The following is a 27,391-nucleotide window of genomic DNA, read 5'->3' as shown; positions in this document are numbered from 1 at the left end:
TTCCATAGTTATTACCAGAGCCATTGAATACTTGTTAGTTTATCAAGTTAGGAGAAAACTTATTTCTTTGTATACTACATGGTCAAACTGTTTTTGTAAGTATATGACAAGAAGTTGTCTCTGTACATTCCAACAGTTTGATATCCCAATAAAAGCACCTTTTTTTCTCCTATGTTGATAGCTCTAGCCAGCCATTTTCTAAGCTTTCAAGCACATAAGAAAATAACATGAAGAATTTTAGAGAGAAAAAAAGGACTGGCAAAAATCCATCACTAACCATGAGTGAATATCTTAAATTGCATACTGTATAGTGATGGGTGTCTCGTGTATCAACATTATATGGCATTATTTTGAATATGATTAGAATACTTGTAAATGAGTAAGATTAAAAAGTTAATTCAGCATGAAATACTGTGTTTAATTAGAATTTGAATTTGACTGCTAAATGTGGAATTTAGAAAAAAGAATGGAGATTTTTACATTATTACACAAGCCACTGTTTTCATATTATTAATCATGTAAAATTAAGTTCTTGTGAAAATCAAGGAACTAAGCTAGGATATAGTACTTCAGTTGCTTATGGAATTTTTTTTTTTCATATAAGTTATGAAATGCTACAAGATAATGTTGAAGGATATCGTCGAGAAATAACATCCCTACACGAGAGAAATCAGAAACTCACTGCAGCAACTCAAAAGCAGGAACAGATCATCAACACAATGACACAAGATTTGAGAGGAGCTAATGAAAAGCTAGCTGTTGCAGAAGTGAGACCAATTTCCGGCATCTCACTTGCGTTATAAGTTGCATTTGACACTTGTTTTTTAATTATTACTTTGCTTTTACTGGTTGGTGTAATGTAGATATTTGAGGTTTGTGAATTACATGTCCTTATCAAATAGTTTCCAGGCATCCACTTGTCCATCAGATCAGTTGGGTGATTGTTTCTAATAAAACTGGAGAGGGAAAGAAGTTTGTTTGTCTAGACTAAGATTGTCTTACAAATTTTCCATTTCAAAATAAATTTGTAAGTCACTGTTGCTCTAGTTACAACAAAGGCAGTGGGTGAATATTTTATCCATTCTTATTTCTAATAAAGGACAGTATAAAAATTTCATTAGCATTGAATTATATTTCTGAATTTCAGTGAATAAAATATAATTGATGAAATGAATGATGAATATAAATGTCAATCAGAAATTGACAGTACTTTCAACTAAATTCTAAATTCTTTGAAGATAAATTTTCATACAATGCTTTACTTTTTATAAAATTGTCTCTTACAACTTTTTAATCATTACTTATGAACTAGGTACAGTTGTCCCCCATTTGGCCTATCGAGAAACAGACGCAGAAGCTAAGTAATTTGCCTGTTTTGGGGCCATGATGAGAGATGGGTTGGTTGGGACTTAAAACCTAGCTTTTCTAATTCTGTTGGCTATATTCTTTCATTTTTGTCTTGTACCCACTCCTTTGTGGAGACTAGACAGCAGCACTTTTTCAAACTGGTGGAGTAAGTTTTATGATTGATAGTTTTTGACTCATCCTGAAAATATGAATATTTGAGGATATTGATTTTCAGCGAACCCTCCTATATCCCATGAAACTCAGAGTCTTTATGGGGGAAAAAAGTTTAAATAGATCAGTCAGCACTTTCAAACAGATCCTTAGAAACCAAGCTTAGATTCTAAACTTGCGTAATTTAATAGTATGCAGGTATGACTATAGCACAATTTTTCAGTTTTGCCTCTTACACTCTGGCATTTTAGATTTTTTTATTGTTTGTTTTAAAGTCTGATTTGTTAGAGCAAAGATAGTGTATTTGTGGTAATTGCAAGATTTTTTCCTTTGATCTATTAGTATTTCCAATATTTGCTTCATATTTCAATACATGAAACTAAGAGTTGTATTTCCTTATATAGTGAAGAGATGTAGTCTCTACTGTTAGTTTCTAACATTAAGAAATATGTAGTAATGAAGAATCATTTTAATTTTATAACTGTGTTATTACATTTGACACATTGCTTTTCAATATTTTTTCTTTAACTTGTATTTGCCTCAAGGTAAGAGCAGAAAATTTGAAAAAGGAAAAGGAAATGCTTAAATTGTCAGAAGTTCGTCTTTCTCAGCAAAGAGAATCTTTGTTGGCTGAACAAAGAGGGCAAAACTTGCTGCTAACTAATCTGCAAACAATTCAGGTAACCAAATAAAAAAGGACATGTAGAAAAATTAAGTTATATTTGAACAATTTTGACGTTGTATTTTCTCAGGTTTCTTAATGAGAAAATTCATGTCATTTTTGTCATGCATTATGATCATTGAATTTGAAGTTTATTAAGACGTCAGTATTCTAAATAAAACATTTAAAGAAAACTGACTGAAGCCATGCAATTGGCAGTTTTAATCCTCAGGTCTATATTTAGAGTCCTGTACAGTTTAATTGCGTACAAGATTTAATCTTTGGTTTATAGTCTTTAAAACTTCAAGAAATCTGAATGGCCGTTGGTAATATGGTTTTTATTTTCCCTATTAAATAGATGTTTTAGTATGGATAATGTCAAATACCTTCTTGGTAAATGTTTTAGATATTAACCTCTTCATGTAGAAATGAGTTGTATTCCCATAATTTTCTATTGCCTTTGGGTTTTCTTTTTGGTGTGGGGGGGGGGTTTACTTTTTTCTTAAGTATAACAAAAATCTTTTTTTACCTTAGGGAATATTGGAACGATCTGAAACAGAAACCAAACAAAGGCTTAGTAGCCAGATAGAAAAACTGGAACATGAGATATCCCATCTAAAGAAGAAGTTGGAAAATGAGGTGGAACAAAGGCATACACTTACTAGAAATCTAGATGTGAGTCTGTGTTCTGAATTTCTGTAGAATGTTTATGTTTAAAAATTAAGCTGGTGTGTAGATAAACTGTCATGTCATGTTGAAGCATAGTTTTGAAGAGATCTCTTACAGACTCGTAAGTTTGTCTTGCCTTTTTGTATGCTTAGTAATTTTTGATTGGGTTTTATCCTATTGGGTGCTGGATATTTCTGTATTTCTATAAATCTTGAACTTTGTTCTGGAATGCAGTAAAGTTCATTGAAAATAGTTTGATTCTATTGAATATATTTTTTACGATTTATTAGGCAGGCCCAAAGCAGTGCTCAGTTTAGAACTAATTATTCACTGCTACCAAGCCAGTATCTTCCTGACTACTAGTCCCAGTGCCCAGTGAATTAAGAGCTTTTGCAGTCAGGCTGCTGGAAACAGGCATTATTTATTCCTAATAACTCTCTCTGAGCACCAGAGAGTCTTCATTCAGTCTCTTTGGGTGATTCTTTACCCTGTCTAGGGTAATTTCATAGGCATGCACTGATCACAATTTTGCTGAATATTCAAGAGGGATCCTGTGCAAATCACAGTACTCAGTGCAGCTCTCTTCTCTCTGATTGTCTTATGAATTCAAACTAGCCTTCTTCTACTCTCAGTTCTATGTTCTCAATTCAGGAATCCTGTGGGCCTCATTTCCCTTTCCCTATGCCTTAGCCTGCACACTCTTAAATCAATAAGTTGGGAAATTGTAGGGTTCACCTCTTTTGTTTCCTAACTCAGGTATCACAGTTGTTCTAATGTGTTTTGTCTGGGGTTTTTTGGTTGGTGTTTGTTTTTTTGATTTTGGTTGTTTCAGATGGGGAGGTAAATCTCATCTCTGTTACCCTGTTTTAGCCAGAGTGTTAAAGTTCTGTAAAAAGATAACTTGAACCTCTAGTTACTTAAGAACTTAAAGGTAAATGTTTGTAGGGTTAATGTATTTTTTCTTATAGGTTCAACTTTTAGATACAAAGAGACAGCTGGATACTGAGACTAATCTTCATCTTAACACAAAAGAACTGTTAAAAAATGCTCAAAAGGAAATTGCTACATTGAAACAGCACCTTAGTAATGTGGAAGTCCAGCTTGCTTCTCAGTCCTCACAGAGAACTGGTAAAGGTAAATAATTAAGTAGGCTGATAAAAAGTACCTCTTTAGGTTTATAACATATCCTGTAGATAAATAGCCTATTCTTTGTGGATACTAGCAAAAGATTTAAAAAACAAAAAACCTTTATTGTTCCTATAGTAAAGCTCAGTTTTCCACTTAAATTAATAAATTTGCAGACTTGGAAGATTCAGAATAGTTGTACATATGGCAGCTGACCAAGATATGCTCTTAGTTTTCCAATTATTGAAACCATTTTACTGATACTTTAAGAATGTTTCTCTTGTGGAGGGTTAATATTTGAATTTTTAACTCTCCCTTTCGAGATGAGGTTACTTGTTGAATTTGTAATGATATGGCTCACTTACAGAAATAATTGATTGGCTTGGTCTCTTTTAGAGCAACATTTCTAATTTTTGCTCATTGATAGCCACAGGTAAAAGATTTGTCTCATTAGGTTTTGCTTCTCTTTGTCAATACATTATTTCAAATGCAAAGCCATTGTGTCCAGATTTTCTACATGGTTTTATTTCTTAATAGAAGAGAAATTTAAAACATAAGTATATATGTGTATATGTGATATATATAGTATATGTATATAATTATCCAATACTTCTTTCTTGTTATCATATGGTATGAAAACATTCTTTCTAATCTGCAATTTCTTCCTTTTCCATGAATTTTAGAATGAAAATTGCACTAAATGATTAAGGTGTAGTGTTTTGGAATAAACAACGTTTAAATAAATTAAGAATGGTAATTTCTTCAAGTAACTGTCTCAGTTTAGTGGAAATATTTTGTATTCTCTTTTTAAGTATCTTTTTTTTAAAAAAATATTTGTAACAGCAAAGTTCTTTTGAAGAAATAACATACTAACAGTAACCTGGTTTTATTTTGGTATTCAGTATGGGTTGAAATATACTTTTTAGGTAGTTAACTACTTATTTCAGCCTTAATCCTAACTTCACAGTCAGGATTGATAACAGTCATCTCTAATATCTTTTAACGTGTTCATTTTAAGAAAGCTGTTAAATCTTTTAGGTCAGCCTAGCAACAAAGAAGATGTGGATGACCTTCTGAGTCAGCTAAGGCAGGCAGAAGAGCAGGTGAATGACTTGAAGGAAAGACTCAAAACAAGCACTAGTAATGTGGAACAGTATCGTGCAATGGTTACTAGTTTGGAAGAGTCCCTCAACAAGGAAAAACAGGTATATACAATTTTGAAATCGGTTTGCGTGCACTTACTAACTTTTTTTTTTAAGTTAGGTTGTTGCTATGTGTAAGACACTGTGTAAAAGTATGGATTTGACTGACATTGCACTTACCTCTTAAGAGTGCTTGAGTCTAATAAGCCAAATAAAACAAACAAAAAGATCACACAAAATTTGTGCAACATGGAAAGTGTATTGCTGTAGAAAAGGTATAGATGAAATGTTGATGTGAGTGGGAGGTAGGTGAGATTATTTGTCTTTTGAGTATGCATAACTCCACAGGAGAGAAGGCATTTGTGTCCAGCCTTGAAAGAAAGCATCATTTGGATAGTTAAAGGTAGGAAGTTATTCCACGTAGAAGGCACCATCAGCCAAGATAAAAAGGCTAGTTAGTGTGTTGCATTTATGAAGTGAAATAGTGAGGAATATAATTATAAACGTAGTCAGGAGCCAAATGTGAAAGGTTTTCAAGTCATACTAAATTATACGTTGTAAGATTATTGAGGCATTGATTTTTTTCCAACATGTCATAACCAGAATTTGCTTTAACTAGAAAGATTAATGTAATAGATTGGAGGGTACAAAGTTTGTTTTGGAGGCTATAGCAATAGACTAGGGCCACAGTTTTAAAAGATCCTTTCGTGGCTGGCATCATGAAAATCAAAATATGTGGGGAGAAAAACCCCTTTCAGTGGTAGAATGGACAGATTTGGCAAGTGGATATGAAGAATGAGGGGAAAATGAAAATTGGAAATTTCACTTCAAAAAAGAAAAATGACCAGTAAACAGGTAGAGAGGTAAATTATGCATAGTTTTAAGTGATGTTTTTGAACTCTTGAATCAGCATTTGATGGATTTTTTTTAAAAAAATACGAGGCAAACAATTTTAGTATTTTTTAAATTTAGTTTAGATTTGGGGAAAGTAACTGTATAATTTTAAATATGTATATTCTTTGTATCTTATTGTTTGGTTGATGGCAAAGGTGACAGAAGAAGTACATAAGAATATTGAAGTTCGCTTAAAAGAGTCAGCTGAGTTTCAGACACAGCTGGAAAAGAAGTTAATGGAAGTAGAGAAGGAAAAACAGGAACTTCAGGATGACAAGAGAAGAGCCATAGAGAGCATGGAACAACAGGTAAATTAAGTTTTTACCATATCAATCACTTTTTCTATGGTAAGAATTTAAATTCTTTTAATTAGCTCATCAGCTACTATTCAGTTCATCTCAACAGATATTGAATGAACACATACCCAACAATTTTAGTTTTATGTTTTACTCTGTACATCTGCACATGTTTCCTTTTGGATATTTAAGACTACTTTATGGTACTAGGTATCAGTGCTGCTTTTTAGAAGCCTCTGCCTAAAAATTGACTTTTGCAGATAGTAATATGGGGTCAACATAGACCTGCAAAATTTGTCCAGTAGATTATATCAGGTTATGACTATTTTAAATTTAGTAAGAAGTCTTTGGGCTACTTGTATTTTGAAAAATCTATCTTCAGTATTTTTAAGTTTGCAATTAACTCTGGTTTTAATCTTGTTCTTCTGATTTAGTTATCTGAGTTAAAGAAAACACTCAATAGTGTTCAGAATGAAGTACAAGAAGCTCTTCAGAGAGCAGGCACAGCTTTGAGTAATGAGCAGCAAGCCAGACGGGACTGTCAGGAACAAGTAAGTGTCACTCTTAGAGCCAGTTATCGAGAAGTGAGCTTTGATCTTAGGGAACAGTTCTTGGAGTATATTAATGCATTTTGGGGATTGGTGAATCTTACAAAAATGCAGGTTTATTTCCACTCTTGTGGAACTTGGAATAACATCAGTTGAAAAGTATATATGAAGGCTAAAAGTAAACACAGGTTCCCCCTGCTGTCCAAAAGTAGAAAGTTCCTATGAAGCCGTGTGTAAACTGCAATGTCATGAAGTGAAGAAACAATTAGCTTAGGACACATCTTGCTAATGGAAGCACAAAATAAATTGAGATAAAGCATAGATGCTCACAGACACAATTCAAAGCTCTGACAGCTTGATATTGAGATTCTGAGTGTAGTTCTCAGGGAGGGAGCTTGGCGGTGCCTCTCTTGCTACTCGGGGTGCGCACAGCCTCTATAATGGCTCCTGCAAAACAAACGCTGAACACTTTTCACTTTTCTCCTTTTTTTGTAAAAGCAAAAATGCTCTTTGGATTTCTTTTGGTTAGCAAAAACAGACGCTAATGTAGGTTTTTCATAAAAGCAAAGTGGCATAAAGCAAACTTTCAAAAAGTAGGAGATACCTGTAGAGCAATATCCATTAACAAAACAAAGTTGATAAATGGGAAAAATATAGAAAAATAGGAGTAGGAGATTACATGTGTACTTGCTTTCACTTGCAAACATTCTTTTTTTTTTTTTTTTTTTTTTTTTGCGGTACGTGGGCCTCTCACCGTTGTGGCCTCTCCCGTTACGGAGCACAGGCTCCAGACACGCAGGCTCAGCGGCCATGGCTCACAGGCCCAGCCACTCCGCGTCACGTGGGATCTTCCCAGACCGGGGCACGAACCCGTGTCCCCTGCATCGGCAGGCGGACTCTCAACCACTGCGCCACCAGGGAAGGCCTGCAAACATTCTTTCATTATTGTAGTCCTTCACTAATTCTGGTTGTAAAGCTGTACTACAGACACGATAGAGATACTTTTCTCAACAAAATAATTTTAATACCTTTTTAATGTATTACTGAGCTTACACAGATTTCTATACACCACTGTTTATAAGCTTTAAAAGTACAAAACCACATTATTTAAGTATACATACAGCATGCACACACACATATATGTGATACTGCTTTTTATGAACAAGAAATGGTAAAACAATTCAGGAAAATGGGAATTATTGAAATGGTAGAATGGGAAGGAAAGACATGTAAGGATATTGGAAACATTCTCATTTTTATGTTTGGTGGTACATTAATAGCCATTTGTTGGGTTACTATTCTTTATTGCTTACATATTGCTTATATACATAACATGTATATGTATCAGGATTACTTTAAAAATGGAATACAGAGGAAAGTGCTTCAAATTGAAGGTAAATTAGACAAAAATGAATTGTCTTTGGCTTATTGCCAAACAGCATAATATTGGAAATTAGAATCAAATAATGTATCCATTTTTCAGTACTCAAATAGATTATTTTCATTTACCTTCATTCACTTTGTGTATATATATGTATTTTATGTAACTCAGTTATATTTAGTCTTTTTTTCATAAAGGCTGTTCCGAGTTACTATATCATCTTCTTAAGTTTCATTTTGAACAGATGTTTAATATTTCATTAAATAGATAGTGTGATTTTTTTTTTAATTTTTTAACATCTTTATTGGAATATAATTGCTTTACAATGGTGTGTTAGTTTCTGCTTTATAACAAAGTGAATCAGTTATACATATACATATGTCCCCATATCTCTTCCCTCTTGCGTCTCCCTCCCTCCCACCCTCCCTATCCCACCCCTCTAGGTGGTCACAAAGCACCGAGCTTATCTCCCTGTGCTGTGTGGCTGCTTCCCACTACAGTGTGATTTTTAATCATTCTCCTATTTTGGTACATTTAGAGATTGTCTTCACTTTTATTACTTTAAATAATACAATGTGCATCTTTTCAAAGATTAGCTTTATGGGTTTTTAATCATCTATGTCGATGGGGAAATAATTCCTTTCAGGCTAAAATAGCTGTGGAAGCTCAGAATAAGTATGAGAGAGAATTGATGCTACATGCTGCTGATGTTGAAGCTCTACAAGCTGCCAAAGAACAGGTTTCCAAAATGGTGTCAGTGCGTCAGCACTTGGAAGAAACAACCCAGAAAGCAGAATCACAGTTGTTGGAATGTAAAGCATCTTGGGAGGAAAGAGAGAGAATGTTGAAGGTATTATTGTACATCATAATCATATTGTACATCAGAATGTTTAGAGAATTGAAAGTTTTTTTTTAATGTACATTGGAAAATCTGGTATTATGATAGACTCTTGGATTATAGGATGAAGTTTCCAAGAGTGTGTCTCGCTGTGAAGATCTAGAAAAACAAAACAGATTACTTCATGATCAGATTGAAAAATTAAGTGACAAAATCGTCGCCTCTATGAAGGAAGGTGTACAAGGTCCATTGAATGTATCTCTCAGTGAAGAAGGAAAATCTCAAGAACAAATTTTGGAAATTCTCAGGTAAATCCAATATATTCTTAATGCTTTTTACTTCTGTGGTTAACAACAATTATGAAGTTTACACTATAAATGTATAAATTAGACAAGTGGGAGTTACAGGATCTTTAGGCATAAAGCTCATTTTGTCTCTTATTAGTCAACAAAGCCACTATCACCCAATTAGTGATCACTTTTGACATTTAGACATATGCCAATTTAAATAAATTAGTTCAAGTTGAATCTAACAGTAAGAACTTGAGTGGGTTCTTTAGAAAATTAATTGCCTTTCGGATTATTTTAAAGATAGAAGCCACTGTCTGTAATAAAATATATCCCCCATTATTTTTTAATGAAAGCATTTTGTAAAAATAGTTTTTAAAGTGAATGATTTTTGTCATCTTAAAAATTATCCAAGTTTTGAAATGTTATGTTGTTGGCATTTTTCTATTCAAATAAAATACATATTCTTGTAGATTTATACGACGAGAAAAAGAAATTGCTGAAACTAGGTTTGAAGTGGCTCAGGTTGAGAGCCTGCGCTATCGACAAAGGGTTGAACTTTTAGAAAGAGAGCTGCAGGAACTGCAGGATAGTCTAAATGCTGAAAGGGAGAAAGTTCAGGTATGTATCCTAAGCTTTAAGAAAGCACTTGTTAAATCAAGAGATGAGCTCATTTCAGTTTCTAATAACATAAAATTTAGTTTGAAATAAGCATTCTTTTTAAACGTGTAAATTCATTAAACATTAGTAAACACTGGCACAGTACAGTGGTGAGAGACTAATGGTAACCAGACTGACTGGTTTCAAATTCTAGCTTCACACCGTGAGATGTGTGCCTTGGATATATTGTTTAACTTCCTTGCTCTTAAACTTCCTTGTCTGTAATATTGGGGTGATAATAATAGTGAGGATTGAGTTAGTGCACATGAAGCGTTTAGAATCATGTCTGGTACACAGTGAGTGCTTAATAAATTTCAGTTATCTTAATTTATTGCTGTAGTTTTCATGATAGATTGATAGTCATTTTAGAAAAAAAGGTAGGTTGAAACTGCTACAGAATATTCCTTTCTCATCAGAGGTGCAAAATGTAGTCAAAACAATTGACCAAAGGAGAATAAAAGATGCTTAGTGAATATGTGATCACAACATAAGCTTATTAACTCCTAGTCCACACTACCACCCAAAGGCTTACTATTGCATAACAGCTCTACATCTGGAAGGAAGGAAATTAAGACCTTGAATCATTTATCTTCTTTTAACTGATAGTTGGAATGCCTGCTAGAGATAAACCATTGAAACAGGGGAAAGTGAATAATTGAACAATTAGATTTATTGGATTTACATTTTCAGAGAGAAATTTAAAATTCCAGAGTTATATCCTATTGAGAAAACAACCCAAATTCAAACATTTCTCATTACGGAAATAATAAACAGACCCTGTAATTCAATGGAGTTAACACTTGGAGGAAAAGAGCAGAATTGGGGTTTCTAACAAAGATTGTATATTCTCTCAGTCTCTTCTGCTTTCTTTGCTGTTCCTTTGGGCTGCAGAAAGGCAAATAATACTAGTAGAAAATGCCCAGCTCAACAAACTCTTACATATAGTCAGAGGAGAGTCAAGAAGTAACATACATTATATCAAAACTAATAGAATGTCTACCAAAGATGAACAGTGTAGCACGGCAGTCATGAACCATAGATTTTAAAATGGTGAAGGAATAAAGTAACATGTGCAAAAGATGGATAATTATACTCAATGAGAACAGAAGAAAAGGTCTTCACAAATTAACAAATATTCAGTAAAATTTCTCAGAACCAAAGTGATGAAACAACTGAGTGAAATATAAAAGAGTTTCTGAAAAAGGGGGAAAAAACTGAGGATCAAAATAACATTGTTTTAGAACTATTTTAATTCAGTGTAGCAAGAAAAAGAATAGATACAGAAAGATCTGGATTGATGTTCTTACCTAATGTAAAAACTATTTGTCAGCAGGATTTGTAGTATCTTTTTACTTTCATCTTTTAATTTCTAGTATTTGTTTAAACTCTGTAATTAGCATAATTACAGAAAAACATGTAAGACTTCTAAGAATTTGTTTAAAAGTTGACATTTAAATCCTTTTTACTTTTGTAGGAAAGATTAGAACTGGTAGGAAAAGGTAGGTCTTAATCTATTGTTATATGTTGCTGTATACATGTTTGAAATCTTTAGGTAACTGCAAAAACAATGGCCCAGCATGAGGAACTGATGAAGAAAACCGAAACAATGAATGTAGTTATGGAGACCAATAAGATGCTGAGGGAAGAAAAGGAAAGGCTAGAACAGGATCTACAACAGATGCAAGCCAAGGTTTGTAACTTACTAATGAAGAGAAGAGGCACATTATTTTTAATAGTATTTTAAATAAACTCTCACATCAGGTATTAAAAAAAATACTGGAACTATTTTCAGGTGAGGAAACTGGAGTTAGATATTTTACCCTTACAAGAAGCAAATGCTGAGCTGAGTGAGAAAAGCGGTATGTTGCAAGCAGAGAAGAAGTTATTAGAAGAAGATGTCAAACGTTGGAAAGCACGTAACCAGGTAAGTGCAGTTAAACCCATTCCAAAATATGGAAACATGTTGATTTAAAATAATAGGGTAAAATTTAAGGGGATAAAAATGTTTGATGAGCTAGTGGAAAGTATTATGCGTTGATCAGTAAAAGTCTAACATGTGACCTCTACATACGTGATAGGCATTAAACTTATAACTCAGTTTTTAAAGTTTTGGTTACGTTTTGTATATTTTTAAAAACAGCTAATTTATTTACTTGTATTCCAAATTTAGGCTTTTGCTTTATCTCTAAAATGCTTTGGTATGTGATAAATGGATTTATGTAGCTTACTGAATCACTTTAAGAAGACTTGTTCACTGACTGGTACCTTTTTAGGAGGGACAAAACCGTATAGCATAGTATGGTTAGAAACGCCAGCTCTAATAAATGAATTTAGTAAAGTAGCAGGATACAAAATTAATGCACAGAAATATCTTGCATTCCTATACCCTAATGATGAAAACTCTGAAACAGAAATTAAGGAAACACTCCCATATAACACTGCAACAAAAAGACTAAAATACCTAGGAATAAACCTACCTAAGGAGACAAAAGATCTGTATGCAGAAAACTATAAGACACCGATGAAAGAAATTAAAGATGATACAGATGGAGAGATATATCATGTTCTTGGACTGGAAGAATCAACACTGTGAAAATAACAATACCACCCAAAGCTATCTACAGATTCAATGCAATCCCTATCAAACTACCAATGGCATTTTTCACAGAACTAGAACAAAAAATTTCACAATTTGTTTGGAAACACAAAAGACCCCGAATAGCCAAAGAAATCTTGAGAAAGAAAAACGGAGCTGGAGCAATCAGGCTCTGTGACTTCAGACTATACTACAAAGCTACAGTAATCAAGACAGTGTAGTACTGGCACAAAAACAGAAGTATAGATCAATGGAACAGGATAGAAATCCCAGAGATAAACCCATGCACGTATGGTCACCTTATTTTTGATAAAGGAGGCAAGAATATACAATGGAGTAAAGACAGTCTCTTCAATAAGTAGTGCTGGGAAAACTGGACAGCTACATGTAAAAGAATGAAATTAGAACACTCCCTAACACCATACACAAAAATAAACTCAAAATGGATTAAAGACCTAAATATAAGGCCAGACACTATGAAACTCTTAGAGAAAAATATAGGAAGAACACTCTATGACATAAATCACAGCAAGATCCTTTTTGACCCACCTCCTAGAGAAATGGAAATAAAAACAAAAATAAACAAATGGGACCTAATGAAACTTCAAAGCTTTTGCACAGCAAAGGAAACCATAAACAAGACAAAAAGACAACCCTCAGAATGGAAGAAAATATTTGCAAACGAAGCAACTGACAAAGGATTAATCTCCAAAATATACAAGCAGCTCATGCAGCTCAATTATCAAAAAATAACAACCTAATCCAAAACTGGGCAGAATACCTAAATAGACATTTCTCCAAAGAAGATATACTGATTGCCAACCAACACATGAAAGGATGCTCAACATCTCTAATCATTAGAGAAATGCAAATCAAAACTACAATGAGGTATCACCTCACACCAGTCAGAATGGCCATCATCAAAAAACCTACAAACAATAAGTGCTGGAGAGGGTGTGGAGAAAAGGGAACCCTCTTGCACTGTTGGTGGGAATGTATATTGATACAGCCACTATGGAAAACAGCATGGAGATTCCTTAAAAAACTAAAAATAGAACTACCATACGACCCAGCAATCCCACTACTGGGCATATACCCTGAGAAAACCATAATTCAAAAAGAGTCATGTACCACAATGTTCATTGCAGCTCTGTTTACAATAGCCAGGACATGGAAGAAACCTAAGTGTCCATCGACAGATGAATAGATAAAGATGTGGCACATGTATACAATGGAATATTACTCAGCCATATAAAGAAACGAAATTGAGTTATTTGTAGTGAGGCAGATGGACCTAGAGTCTGTCACACAGAGTGAAGTAAGTCAGAAAGAGAAAAACAAATGCCGTATGCTAGCTAACACATATAAATGGTTCTGAAGAACCTAAGGGCAGGACAGAAATAAAGACGCAGACATAGAGAATGGACTTGAGGAAACAAGAAGGGGGAAGGGTAAGCTGGGACGAAGTGAGAGAGTGGCTTTGACATATATACACTACTAAATGCAAAATCAGTAGCTAGTGGGAAGCAGCTGCATAGCACAGGGAGATCAGCTTGGTGCTTTGTGATCACCTAGAGGGGTGGGATAGGGAGGGTGGGAGGGAGATGCAAGAGGGAGGAGATATGGGGATGTATGTGTATGTATAGCTGATTCGCTTTGTTTTAAAGCAGAAACTAACACACCATTGTAAAGCAATTATACTTCAATAAAGATGTTAAAAAAAAAAAAGAAATGCTAGCTCTATATTCAAACAAAAGATTGGGAATTGGCCTTACCACATACTAGTTACGTGATTTGTGAAAATGAGGACATTAATCTTTCTGAGCCAATTTTCCTTATTTGTGAAAATGAGGACATTATACCCCTCTTCATGTTACAAAAATTAAACAATAAATGAAGCAGTTCACACAGCACCTAGCACCTGGAAAATGCTCTAGGGAACCACTCATATCTGAAGAGGACTATAGAATATTAGAGCGCATTTATTCTTTTTTTTTAATCAAACAAGCAGTCTGAAAAATCAAGAAAGGAGGATAATCTGCCCAAATCTAGATACATTCCTGTTAAATTATGATGCCTTCTTTCCTAGTTAATGGAATCAATTATTTACGATTATTTTCATATTTTTGTTTAGATTGTAATACATTATGACATTTTTTCCCTTGTATGTGTCACTTTAATGAAATTAGGTATTTAATATTAATATTAAAAGCTTGTAGATTCTTTGGATCCCTTTTTTGGCTCCATTGTAACGATTCTGAAATGTTCCTTTGCAGCTATGAAAAATAATAGTGAATGACATTTATTTTATTTTCCCCTTCCATTTTGGCTAAACATCTTAGCTAAACAAAGGAACTAAAGCTTTGATCTTATTTTCTTGTAGTTTGTTGCTTGATCACTATATATGCAAGTAGCAAATGTAAACACAAATACTCTGATACTTTGTTATAGCACATTAGTTTCATAAAACCTATAAAACCATATTATGCATTTTTGCTGTTGTAGCATCTAGTGAGTCAACAGAAAGATCCAGATACAGAAGAGTATCGGAAGCTCCTTTCTGAAAAGGAAGTTCATGCTAAGCGTATTCAACAATTGACTGAAGAAACTGGAAGACTTAAAGCTGAAATTGCAAGGTATGTGGAAGAAACCTTAAGTTGTATACAATTCTTGAAATCTTAAAGAAGTTTGTTTCTGTTCTTTATGTGACCCCCTAAGTGCTTCCTGATTTTTTAAAGAATGGAAAGTGCTGGAGCCCTTACATGTGGCTTTCCTTTTATTACTTTATAGAGCAAAGCAAGCAGTAATTTAGTTTTATGCCTTCATATATGCATTATTTCTCAATATTTTATTACTTTTTAAAAAACTACATAGTTGGTATGAATCTAAAGCAAACTTTTTAAAATAGTCAATGACTGTTGCAAGTAGATTTATCTTTTATTTTTTTGGGTTAACATATATTCATGAATCTATTTTGAAAGTTTTTAATAAAGAAAGTTTTTAAATGAACTTATAGTGAAATATTGGCTTTTAAAGATAAATGTAATATTAAAATTAATGTTTCTGGTTTACCTCTTTTAAGCTTCAATGTCCTTTGTCCCTGTCATAGCCCCTATTTATGTGATACTTGATAAGCTTACAAATTTTTGTCATATTTATTCTCTTATTTTTTTCATAACAGTAGTCTGGCATTTTAAATAGGAGAGATATTACTTAATTTTAAAGATGAGGAAGCTAAGATTCAGAAAGGTACCCAAGCTTATAAGGTTAGTAGCGGTTAAACCCATGTTCTTAATTCAGGTCATCTGATTTCAAGTTCTGTTCATGATAACAGTACAGGGGTTGGCAGACTATAATCCACAGGTCTTTTTTTGTACAGCTGGAAGCTAAGAATGATTTTTACATTTTTTAAGTGTTGTAAAAAAGGAGGAAGAGGAACATGTAACAAACATTGTATGTGGCCTATAAAGCCTAATATACTTAGCACACAGTAGAGTGGAAAGAGTATAGATTTTGCTATCAGACAGATGTGGATTAAACTCTGTATACCAACGCAGAGTAAAAGTGTGCATGTTACTTGACCATTTGTAGCTCAGTTTTTCTCATCTCTAAAATGGGCATGTATGACATATAATAAGTAAATCAGATCTTTCTAAAGGACCACAGGTTCATAAGTTAAGAAATTATCTTTTGAAGTGTGTATGGTTTTCTTAGAATTTTCTAAATAAAAAACAGACTAAAGCAACACAATAAAAATGTAACTTAAAGGATTTTAAAATTTGGAAAGTTCCAAATATTTAGTGTTTACCCCATTTTTTTTGCTTAGATCAAATGCATCTTTGACTAACAACCAGAACTTAATCCAGAGTCTAAAGGAAGATTTAAATAAAGTAAGAACTGAAAAGGAAAGCATCCAGAAGGACTTAGATGCCAAAATAATTGATATTCAAGAAAAAGTTAAAACTATTACTCAAGTCAAGAAAATTGGGCGTAGGTACAAGACTCAATATGAAGAACTTAAAGCACAACAAGATAAGGTATTTTGAACTGTTTTTTTTTTAATATATTCTTCATATATATATTATCATTTTTTGATAACACAGTTTTGATATACACAGTTTACACAGTTTTATGTATATATTTGGATATATGGGTGGATATATATTTGGATACATATATAAATATTTGGATAACTTATAAAAACCTTATTCATAATTTTTAATTATTGGTTTTTAGATTCTAAGCAAGGGTAAGCTTATATGTGATATCTTTATTTGGTTTAAGATTTGCTCTTGGGGCTTCCCTGGTGGCATAGTGGTTGGGAGTCCGCCTGCCAATGCAGGGGACACGGGTTCGAGCCCTGGTCTGGGAAGATCCCACATGCTGCAGAGCAGCTGGGCCCGTGCGCCACAACTACTGAGCCTGTGCTCAAGGACCCGTGCTCTGCAACAAGAGAGGCCACCGCGATGAGAGGCCCGCGCACCGCAACAAAGAGTAGCCCCCGCTCACTGCAAGGAAGCCTGTGCACAGCAACGAAGAACCAACACAGCCAAAAATAAATTAATTAATTAATTAAATTTAAAAAAAAAAAGATTTGCTCTTTAGTATGTCCCAAAATGAACGATAAATTCATATAGAGATAGTAGTAAATGCTAGATATTTTAATTCAGTTTCCCAATTTCAAATATTGCTCCTTTTCAAAACTATGTTCTTGTAACTCATTGCTGACTGAAATTGTGTATATCAAAAAATACTTGTTCTTGGGCTTCCCTGGTGGTGCAGTGGTTGAGAGTCCACCTGCCGATGCAGGGGACTCGGGTTCGTGCCCCAGTCCGGGAGGATGCCGCGGAGCGGCTGGGCCCGTGAGCCGTGGCTGCTGAGCCTGTGCATCCGGAGCCTGTGCTCCGCAATGGGAGAGGCCACAACAGTGAGAGGCCCGAGTATCGCAAAAAAAAAAAAAAAAAATACTAGTTCTTTTTAATTGATCAGGTTGTGTTACAGTTTTAAATAAGTAGTCTGTGTTAACCACCTACCAAAAAGAATTTTTAAATCCTTGTTTTACTTTGGATCTGAATTTTGTTTTTAATTCCCAGTGGTAAAGAACTTGTATATTGACTTTATTGTGTATTTAGCACGTTAGACGAAAAAACATATAAAGAAAAAATTTCAAAATTCTTACCTCTCAGTTAACCATTGTTAGCACTTTAGTATGCTTTCGTTTACATATGAGTGATTTGTTTTTCCAAATAATTCTGTGTTAAATAATGCATCAGCATTTTGATTAGCTGGTTAATACCTAGTTGTATGGAAAGCCCTAACCTGTTTAATAGCTTACTTTTGGACATTAAAGTTGTTCCATAGAAGATTTATCTATGAATACCCTTAAAAATAAATTTCTTTACATACTTATGATTATTTTCTTAGATGAATTTGCAGAATTGTTGACTAATGTGCAAGTATATACTCTTTGTCATCTTAGGTCATGGAGACCTCAGCTCAGTCTTCTGGAGAACATCAGGAACAGCATGTCTCAGTCCAGGAAATGCAGGAGCTCAAAGAAACCCTTAACCAAGCTGAAACAAAGTCAAAATCACTCGAGAGTCAGGTGGAGAATCTGCAGAAGGTATGAGCAGAAGAGTAGTGGAAGGTGTTGAAGGAATTGTTTTCTTGTTGAAAAGCTAAAGAAATACAATTGAATTTTACTCAGTCATAAAAAGGAATTTTGGAAAAAAAAATGTGTTAAACACTGATACTTTCTCTTATATGGAAAGGTATATATTTTATCCTTTTACTTTGAATGACTTATGTATGTAAATAATACCTAATCATCTTTAAGTGTTCACTTACTTGGTTTGACCACCATTTTATATTTATACTTCCATTTAATCTAAATAAGCAAATTAATAAGTTTTACATTTGAAGTCTGTAGGGCATACAGTTATATAGATTTCGTTGAATTACATGGTGCATACTTCATTTTCCTTTAAAAGACATTATCTGAAAAAGAGATTGAAGCAAGAAGTCTCCAGGAACAGACTGTGCAGCTTCAATCTGAACTTTCACGACTTCGTCAGGACCTTCAAGATAGAACCACACAGGAGGAACAGCTCCGACAGCAGATAACTGAAAAGGAAGAAAAAACAAGGAAGGCTATTGTAGCAGCAAAATCAAAAATTGCACATTTAGCTGGTAAGTTTCTGTATACTTTAAGATTTGAACTTGATAGTGAAAGTTGGTTACTTGATTCAGGCTAAAAATTAAGTAGAAAAGAAAAGTAAATACTATAAAGTGACTTCTGTGTATGTGCATGTGTGCTTTAGATATTTAGGTTTATTTAATTAGACACAAATTACAGCAATTTTAATTTTCAAGTGATGAGGATGTCAGTAATTTTTTTATGAAATCTTTCTTAATTGTTAACTGGTAGTAGATAGTAGATAGAGAGTACAGCCATCCTTCTGCTTTACTGTGTAACTATTACTACCTTTTAATGGTGATCCTTTGGGTCCACAGTATACTGTCCAGAAGCCTTCTGTAAATTCTTAGACAGCATCAGATCTTACCAGCCAAATAAGTTTTCTGTGCCTCACTTCACTGAGGGCCCCTTTAGCCCTTCAGGGAGAATATCATGTCAAATTTATGAGGAGCCCAGTGCTACAATGCTCAGGGCCTTACTGCACCTTGCTTACCAGTCTGCTAGTAGGTAAATAAGATGCCAAATCAGTTGAGTTTTATTATATGCAGCTTTTTAAATGATCTCTATAGTGCCCCTGGCAACTTATTTCATAAAAGAAGTTTCTTAATTATTCTTGAGTATATGCTGTAGGTTATATGAAATGAAAATTTTATAATTCCTAATATATTAAAATATTAAAGATCATATGAAAGGGCTCCTGCTGACTAGTTTATGGTAGATCCTTTGTCTTTTTGAGATCTTAGGAAAAGTAAAATGTTTTATTTTGGAATATATTTTATATTGGAGTAATAAAGCAAATACAGATAGGTTTAGAACTTTACTTACTGAGATGTGTATCAGAATTATTGTGGATGTTAAAGTTCAGGAATAGAATCTGATACGACTTTTGAGTACTCATTACGCACATAAATGCATTTTATTTCCAGTGTTTGATTTTGATATTAATAGAATCATGTGGTTACTTCTTTAGGTGTAAAAGATCAGCTAACTAAAGAAAATGAGGAGCTTAAACAAAGGAATGGAGCCTTAGATCAGCAGAAAGATGAACTGGATGTTCGTATGACTGCTCTTAAGTCCCAGTATGAAGGTCGAATTAGTCGCTTGGAAAGAGAACTCAGGGAGCATCAAGAGAGACACCTTGAGCAGAGAGATGAGCCTCAAGAACCTACTAATAAGGTAATTAGCTAATTCGGTTTAAGTGACAAATCATCTTTGCCCTGTGCATTTTACTTGAAGATGTCTGGTGATTTAGGAGCCTTTGTCAGACTGAATTTTGACTAAACCAGGTATATAGAAAGAATTAACAAGTAAAATAATTTGATGGCACCGTTTAGTGGACTCTTGTGGGATAGGCACAGTAATCCATAGTTTTCTTTTTATAGGTCCCAGAACAGCAGAGACAGATCACGTTGAAAACAGCTCCAACTTCTGGTGAAAGAGGAATGTGAGTTTTGTTCTTTGACAGTCTGTTTGCAGTCTGTTCCCTGTTTTTCTTTTAAAATACGGGAAGGATCTAGTGATCTTTGGGGAGAAAAAATAAAAATATGTAACTAAAGAGCCATTTATCCTGTGCAAAACTGCATCATGTAGTTGTTGAGATTTTTTTTTCCAGAAGTCTTGTTTTCAGTATACTTTCAGTCCTATCAGATAGGTAGAGCTTTGTGACAGAGAAAGTGTCTTTCATCTTTTAGTTTGTGATTGACTTCTAAGATAGGCTACTAATGTTCCCTGTGATGTTATATGATACAAGGATAAAAGACTGAGCACAGTTGAATACTTTTTACATTGTCAGGATGCACCACTGCAGAACATTTCCTGCACAGTTTTTAATGCTTAAGTTCAAAACCTCTTCAATAAGAGTTTTGTAATATTTAGTGAACAAAAAATGTAGAACTATACTGAACTGTCTCTTTAATTTTTTTTCTAATCTGCCAAAGGTCTACCCAAAGCAGTGTTAGGAAAACAGAGTTAATAAGGTCTGAATGCATATTAAGGTCATAATTATTAGACACTCACTTCAAGAAGCATATGTGCTTTGCTTTTGATAGAGTATATGTATTTTATAAGGAATATTTTTAGTAATTTTTTATGATTTATTATTCTTGCATTTTCCCCTCTGTAAGTGCCAGCACATCAGACCCTCCAACAGCCAATATCAAGCCAACCCCTGTTGTGTCTACTCCAAGTAAAGTGACAGCTGCAGCTATGGCTGGGAATAAGTCAACACCTAGGGCTAGTATCCGCCCAATGGTTACACCTGCAACTGTTACAAATCCTACTACTACCCCAACAGCTACAGTGATGCCCACTACACAAGTGGAATCACAAGAAGGTAAGTAAAATAATAACAGGTCTGATTGAACTGTTTACTTAGATTTATTACAAGAAGATGACAGTAACTTCAAGGATAAATGAGGCTTCCACTAAAGCTAAAGTCAGACCTCATGTAAAAGTGGGCATTTAATATTTTCAGGTGTATGCCTCCTGGGATACTTGTTAATGTAGCATATTTCCTCCCTCCGTTCCTTTTTGCTTTTTGTGTTTTGAAGCTAAAGAAGGAGAGAAATACACCCCTATAAGTATATGGCATGCTTTTCCAGGACCAAATTTTTTACCTCTATTAGCTAAGAAGGATGATATGAAATCCACTTCAGAAAACCATATTAAATCACTGGTTCAACCCAAACATCAACTTCTTCCCTGATAAACTGTCTGACCTTGTAATTGCTTTCTGCACTTTCTTCCCATGTCACTTTCTTACTCATTACAACAATTACAGCCACATTTTATTCAGTTGAATACATGTTTTTTTATTCCGCTAGATTGAGCTCCTCAAGGGTAGGAATTTGTTTCTCTCATTGTTTAATCCCTTTACCCAACCCCAAGATAGGTGTCAGTAAAAGTTACTAAATACAATTTTCTTAGATCCTTGTCTTAACAAATGTTAGAATTCAGTAAACTAAGTGTTTAGAAATATATAACATGTACATATGCTGTGAAAGGACAGAATATTTTATTTGAACTACATTCAGTAAAATAATTATGAGATATATTACCAGTTAAACTTAACAGTCATTTTATATTAGTTGAAAACAAAATGATACTTAATAAAAACTTATAATTTGACTTTGAGTTTCTTAATGTCATTTTATTTGGTCATTTACATAGAATAATAGATGCAAAAACAGTTTATTTATTTAATTCAGCCAACAGTTTACTGCACACTCTATGTCTGTCACATAGGCAATACAAAAATGCATAATACATTACTTTTACCCTCAGTGTTTTTTGTCTAGTGAGTGGAAGAGGTATGTACATAAATAACTATGCAAAATGTCACCTATAAGAGAATAGGGAAGGACAATTCCAGCTTTGGTAAAAGTAGAAAACTTAATATATTAAATGTTTTAATTATTTTTCAGCCATGCAATCAGAAGGGCCTGTGGAACATGTTCCAGTTTTCGGAAGCACAAGTGGATCTGTTCGTTCTACTAGTCCTAACGTCCAGCCTTCTATCCCTCAACCCATTTTAACTGTTCAGCAACAAACACAGGCTACGGCTTTTGTGCAGCCCACTCAACAGAGTCATCCTCAGATCGAGCCTACAAATCAAGAGCTATCCCCAAACATAGTGGAGGTGGTTCAGAGTTCACCAGTTGAGCGTCCTTCTACTTCCACAGCAGTGTTTGGCACTGGTAAGATTAATTTTAAAATGAGGTTAGAGTAGACCTGTGCATTTATAGTTTCTTGAGTATAATACATAGTTTGAATGTTCTTTGTACCTACTTGTTTTCTACCAGGTATTAAAATGGATGACGATATTCCTAACATCTTATTTTATGTTTACTGCTGACTTCTATTTTAGGTCACTCGTTTTTGTCATTAAGATCTTTCTTCCTTTCCAGTTATTTTTTGACTAATTTTAAAGGTGATACAACCTGAAACTTATTTTATATACAGTTGACCCTTGAACAACACAGGTTTGAACTTTGTGGTCCACTTAAATGTGGATTTTTTTCAATAGTAAACACTACAGTACTATACATCCTCAGTTGGTTGAATCTGCAGACACGAAGGAATGGCTGATATGGAGGGCCAGCACCCCTAACCCCTGAGTTGTTCAAGGGTCAGCTATAACTTAATACAAGTCCTGAGAACTAAAAGATATCTAGAAGAAGATTAAGTAAGAATTTTCAAGTCTAAACGTACAAGGAAAATTTTTTTATCCAAGGAGTCCTGGGTTTTATAAATTATAAGATGGCCCTATATAAGCTTTGTGAGTAGCAATTCTGTATCAGTACAGTCACAGTGAGTCAGATGTATTGTTGTAGAAGTTGATTGGCTTTATTAACCAAAGGTTAAGACCATTGATTCAGAGCGTAAATTGCTCTTTGTTTACACATAGATTAGCAGGAACAAATTATGTTGTTCTGTCCAAATTTTTACCATGTTTTTTTTTTAGTTAAATGACCAAGATATTTTTTAAATTAACTTTGTCTAAATTGAGTGATTATCACGCTCTAATTCAAGGTTTAAATTATGTAATTTCAAAGTGTCGGCTACCCCAAGTTCTTCTTTGCCGAAGCGCACACGTGAAGAGGAAGAAGATAGCACCATAGAAGCATCAGACCAGATCTCTGACGATACAGTGGAAATGCCTCTTCCAAAGAAGTTGAAAAGTGTTACACCTGTAGGAACTGAGGTGTGTAAAGATCTTTCTGTTTACTTTTACTTCTACCGATAGACCCAAGGTATTCTTTCAGTTACAACATTATTAAGAGAATGGACCTTTTGGGATCAAAATCCAGAAAACTCTCTTGTTGAACTTACTGTAAAATTTCCACTGAAAACCCAGGTATTGTTGCTGTTGCCAACACTGTTTTATATTCTTTGAGTATGTTTAATTGAATTAGTTCCCATTTCAATTTTTAAAACACAGTTACAAAAACGTAGGATGAATTCCATTTCGATTTTTTTTTTAAAGAATAAGGAAGTTATAGTCTCATGGGAATTTTAAACTGGTACCTGCCATCTTTTTCTCTGATTGACCAAAATGGTATTCCTTTATTTTCTTTTGTTGAAGATAAGTTGTAATGAATTGTTTTATTATCAAGCATTGAGACTACTAAATTAATTTCACTTGCATATATTTAATTAATGTTCATAAACCTTATTTTGTATATACCAAAGAGGAATGTGATTGTTTATATTTTATAAGTAAATATAAGTGAACATTTCTGATGTACAGCTTCATAAAATTACAGATTTGAGTTTTGTTTTATTGGGAGAACTCACTGACCAGGTGATGCTTCATCTAGTGAACTGATATGGTTACCACACTTGTATGTCATGATTCAGGAAGAAGTTATGGCAGAAGAAAGTACTGATGGAGAGGTAGAGACTCAAGTATACAACCAAGATTCTCAAGATTCCATTGGAGAAGTAAGTAAAACATACTTAAAGTAAACAAATTATTGCTTTTAGTGAATGAAATGAGCTTTGACAAATTGAAATATTATTTGGACTTCTGTTTTCAATTTGCTGCTTTTATGTTTAATGAAATATTGTTAGAATTACCAATGCTGTTTCTGCTTTACTTCTAATTAGTATCCTGCCTTCTAAACTTTATTAAAGCAATGTTTTTGTTTATAGTTAGCATAGATTTTCCAAGCTAAGGTTGTCATGAGTAAAGATTACCCACTCTGTTTTATTTGGAAGGATGAGCTGGTTGAGTCTTGAGTTAATCAATAAGTGCCCCATTTGGTATCCTTTGTTGCTCCCCTCTATTGCTTCCCTTACTGAATTAAAATAATCTGTGAAAGGAAACGCATTTGTGTACCTCTTCATCTTTTGAACTCACATTGAGGCTTCTCCAGAGGCAGCCTAACTAATGGGAATGCATAGACTCTGAAATTACAAAGCTCTGGCTTCTGTTCCTAACTCTACCACTTAGAAGCTGTGTGACTGTAAGCAAGACATTAATTCTCCTAAGCCTCAATTTTGTCATAAGATAACATAATTTTTAGTTTTGTAGAGTACCTAAAATAGTACCTGCCACATATTAGGCACTCAAATTATTGTTTTTCTTCCATTCCTCCGCCCTACAAATTGAGAGTTCATAATTTATAGTAATTCATATTTATAGTAATATTATAATATTAGTTAACACAACTCATTATTATATGCCAAGTGTGGTTCTGAAATATTTGCATTTATTAACTGATTTAATCCTCATAAGAAATCTTGCAACAGGGTTCCCTGTTTTACAGGTGAAGAAACCAATGCCCAGCTAAGTCATGCACCCAGGTTTTCATAGCATTGGAGCTAGGATTTGAACTCAGGCTGTCTGGTTTCCATTTGTCTTGTTAAGCTTGAAACAGTACTTTCTGTCTGGATAAATTTTTAGGATCATTTTATTCTAAAATTATTTTATCTGTATAAAATAAAGGAATTGTTTCAGGCTAATCATAAGTAACCATAGATTGCAAGTAAATGTTAGTTTCTTAGATGCATTAATTTTGTAAGTTAATTTTTTCCGTTTTCCTTGGTTAAGAACAGAAAACTAAACCTCCAAGATGAATATGTAATACTCTAAATGACATCGATTTTGTGTATATTTCAGAGCGGGTCATACCTGAAGAGCATAATAACAATTTTGAAATAAGATGTGAATTTCTATGTTATTGCCAGGCTTGGTTAAATTATACTGAAATCTTTTGTGCAAAGCTTTTTCTTGAGATTGGCAAAATTGTCTGTGACTCAAAAGTGCCTTTGGGCTTTCCATTTTGTCTTCTTGCACTGTCTACTTAGTGTGTGAAAGTGTAACAGTTCATTTTTCTAATTTTCTGACAATGAAGCAGATGTTCTAAGTGTTGCTTTTCTTGAAATAAGCATGTTAGTTTGTTACGTTTTTAGTTATACCGTGACTTACTCATATTTTCCATTACAGTAAACATCTTTATGAATGATTTAGTTCATAAGACATTGTTTCTGGCTTGTATAAAAGAGATTTTGGAATTCCCTGGCAGTCCAGTGGTTAGGGCTCCTCGCTCCCGCTGCAGGGGCATAGGTTTGATCCCTGATCACGGAACTAAGATCCCACATGCCGTGTGGCATGGCCAAAAAAAAACAGATTTTGCTGAGTGCTGAACTAAAATAAAAAGTAAACGTTTAAATTTTTATAGTAAATACCAAAAAATAAAGTTAAATTGCAGTTTATTTCAGTAGCTAAAAAATGGAATTGTGAGGAAATAGATTAAGGGAAGAATTATTTTTACGTCTGGTATATCTTTAATGCAGTTTAAAGGCTTAAGATAGAGTTTTGAGAGGGGGAGAAGTATTTTTGTAAAAAGACAATTATAATAGTTTGTTTTATTTAGTGTGTTTTACACAGTATTTCTGATTTGGGGAAAATTTTTTGTCTTTTTTAAAATTATATGTTGCAGTTCCATGGATAGTCTTTTTTCTGCCTTTGGTCCGCACTATTAACTAACCATGTTGGGTGTTGAGCACTTGAAATATGGCTAGTCCAAACTGGCATGTTCTTAAGTGTGAAATATACATTGGATTTTGAAGACTTATTACAAATTTTAAAATGTAGGATTAATAATTTTTATATAGGTTACATGTTGAAATTTTGGGCTATATTAAATTATTGTTAAAATTGATCTCACCTGCTTTTTTTTTTTTATGTGACTGCTAAAAAATTTTAAATTCCATATGGGAAATGTACTGTGGCTCACATTATACTTCTGATGGACAACACTCATCTACAGTACCACACTGGTAGATTTGACACATATATACATGTGTGTCTACATAAAGTGTTTTCTCTCTTTTTTATTGGAGTATTACCCAGTGGGATTTATAATAATTCTTCTATAGGAAGACTGTAAAGAAACTCAAAGCATTTATTTTAAATTAATTCTGCTTTCAAAACTGTATTTTTAAAAATAAAATTCTGGTAGTCCATAAGTATTCTTTAGCCTTTACTTATATCTACAGTATGTCACTGATAGTTTTAAGTATACTTGACTTTATTTATTTGTTTGTTTATTCATTTATCTTTTGCTTTTAAAGGGAGTCACCCAGGGAGATTATACACCAATGGAAGACAGTGAAGAAACCTCTCAGTCTCTACAAATAGACCTTGGACCTCTTCAATCAGATCAGCAAACAACATCATCACAAGATGGTCAAGGCAAAGGAGATGATGTCATTGTAATTGACAGTGATGATGAAGAGGAGGATGATGATGAAAATGATGGGGAACATGAGGTAAATTTGGATTTGAAATCTTGTATTGTTTTAAACTGCTGGATGAAATGCTGAAATCCTTGGGAATACTAATGCATCAACCAGTAAATTCTGATTCCCCATCACTTTAAATAGATTATTATGCTTTTCTTTTATCCTGATTAGTTATGCACTTAACATTTTGAATAGAACAAGTGATGGAAAATCTCATTTTTTTTAAATGATTACTGAGTCCTTTAGAATTTGTTAGATTAATTAAACTTAATCTTAAATCTCACTGATAAGTGACTATAGACTTAATTGTAAGCACTGTGGTTTCTGGAA

General features: G+C 33.8%; 1 protein-coding gene across 3 annotated transcripts in view; it reads left to right on the top strand.

The window, feature by feature from the left end:
* TPR (translocated promoter region, nuclear basket protein) overlaps nt 1-27,391 on the top strand; it is a 65,239-nt gene that overhangs the window by 23,263 nt on the left and 14,585 nt on the right. For all 3 annotated transcript variants that reach the window (XM_082650494.1, XM_082650493.1, XM_082650492.1), the window contains exons 18-40: nt 605-767; nt 2,064-2,198; nt 2,714-2,854; nt 3,817-3,982; nt 5,012-5,178; nt 6,165-6,317; nt 6,740-6,856; nt 8,881-9,084; nt 9,196-9,380; nt 9,833-9,980; nt 11,572-11,709; nt 11,812-11,943; nt 15,121-15,251; nt 16,442-16,652; nt 18,095-18,238; nt 18,606-18,804; nt 19,782-19,987; nt 20,194-20,255; nt 20,935-21,143; nt 22,234-22,506; nt 23,365-23,513; nt 24,170-24,253; nt 26,891-27,088. In XM_082650494.1, coding sequence (XP_082506620.1) covers nt 605-767; nt 2,064-2,198; nt 2,714-2,854; nt 3,817-3,982; nt 5,012-5,178; nt 6,165-6,317; nt 6,740-6,856; nt 8,881-9,084; nt 9,196-9,380; nt 9,833-9,980; nt 11,572-11,709; nt 11,812-11,943; nt 15,121-15,251; nt 16,442-16,652; nt 18,095-18,238; nt 18,606-18,804; nt 19,782-19,987; nt 20,194-20,255; nt 20,935-21,143; nt 22,234-22,506; nt 23,365-23,513; nt 24,170-24,253; nt 26,891-27,088 — 3,715 coding nt within the window. The remainder of the gene's footprint in view (nt 1-604; nt 768-2,063; nt 2,199-2,713; nt 2,855-3,816; nt 3,983-5,011; nt 5,179-6,164; nt 6,318-6,739; nt 6,857-8,880; nt 9,085-9,195; nt 9,381-9,832; nt 9,981-11,571; nt 11,710-11,811; nt 11,944-15,120; nt 15,252-16,441; nt 16,653-18,094; nt 18,239-18,605; nt 18,805-19,781; nt 19,988-20,193; nt 20,256-20,934; nt 21,144-22,233; nt 22,507-23,364; nt 23,514-24,169; nt 24,254-26,890; nt 27,089-27,391) is intronic.

Source organism: Grampus griseus, assembly GCF_964374135.1.
Source record: "Grampus griseus genome assembly, chromosome: 1".
NCBI lineage: Eukaryota > Metazoa > Chordata > Mammalia > Artiodactyla > Delphinidae > Grampus > Grampus griseus.
Note: the sequence above shows the minus strand (reverse complement) of the source record. Positions and strands in the feature narration are given on the sequence as shown.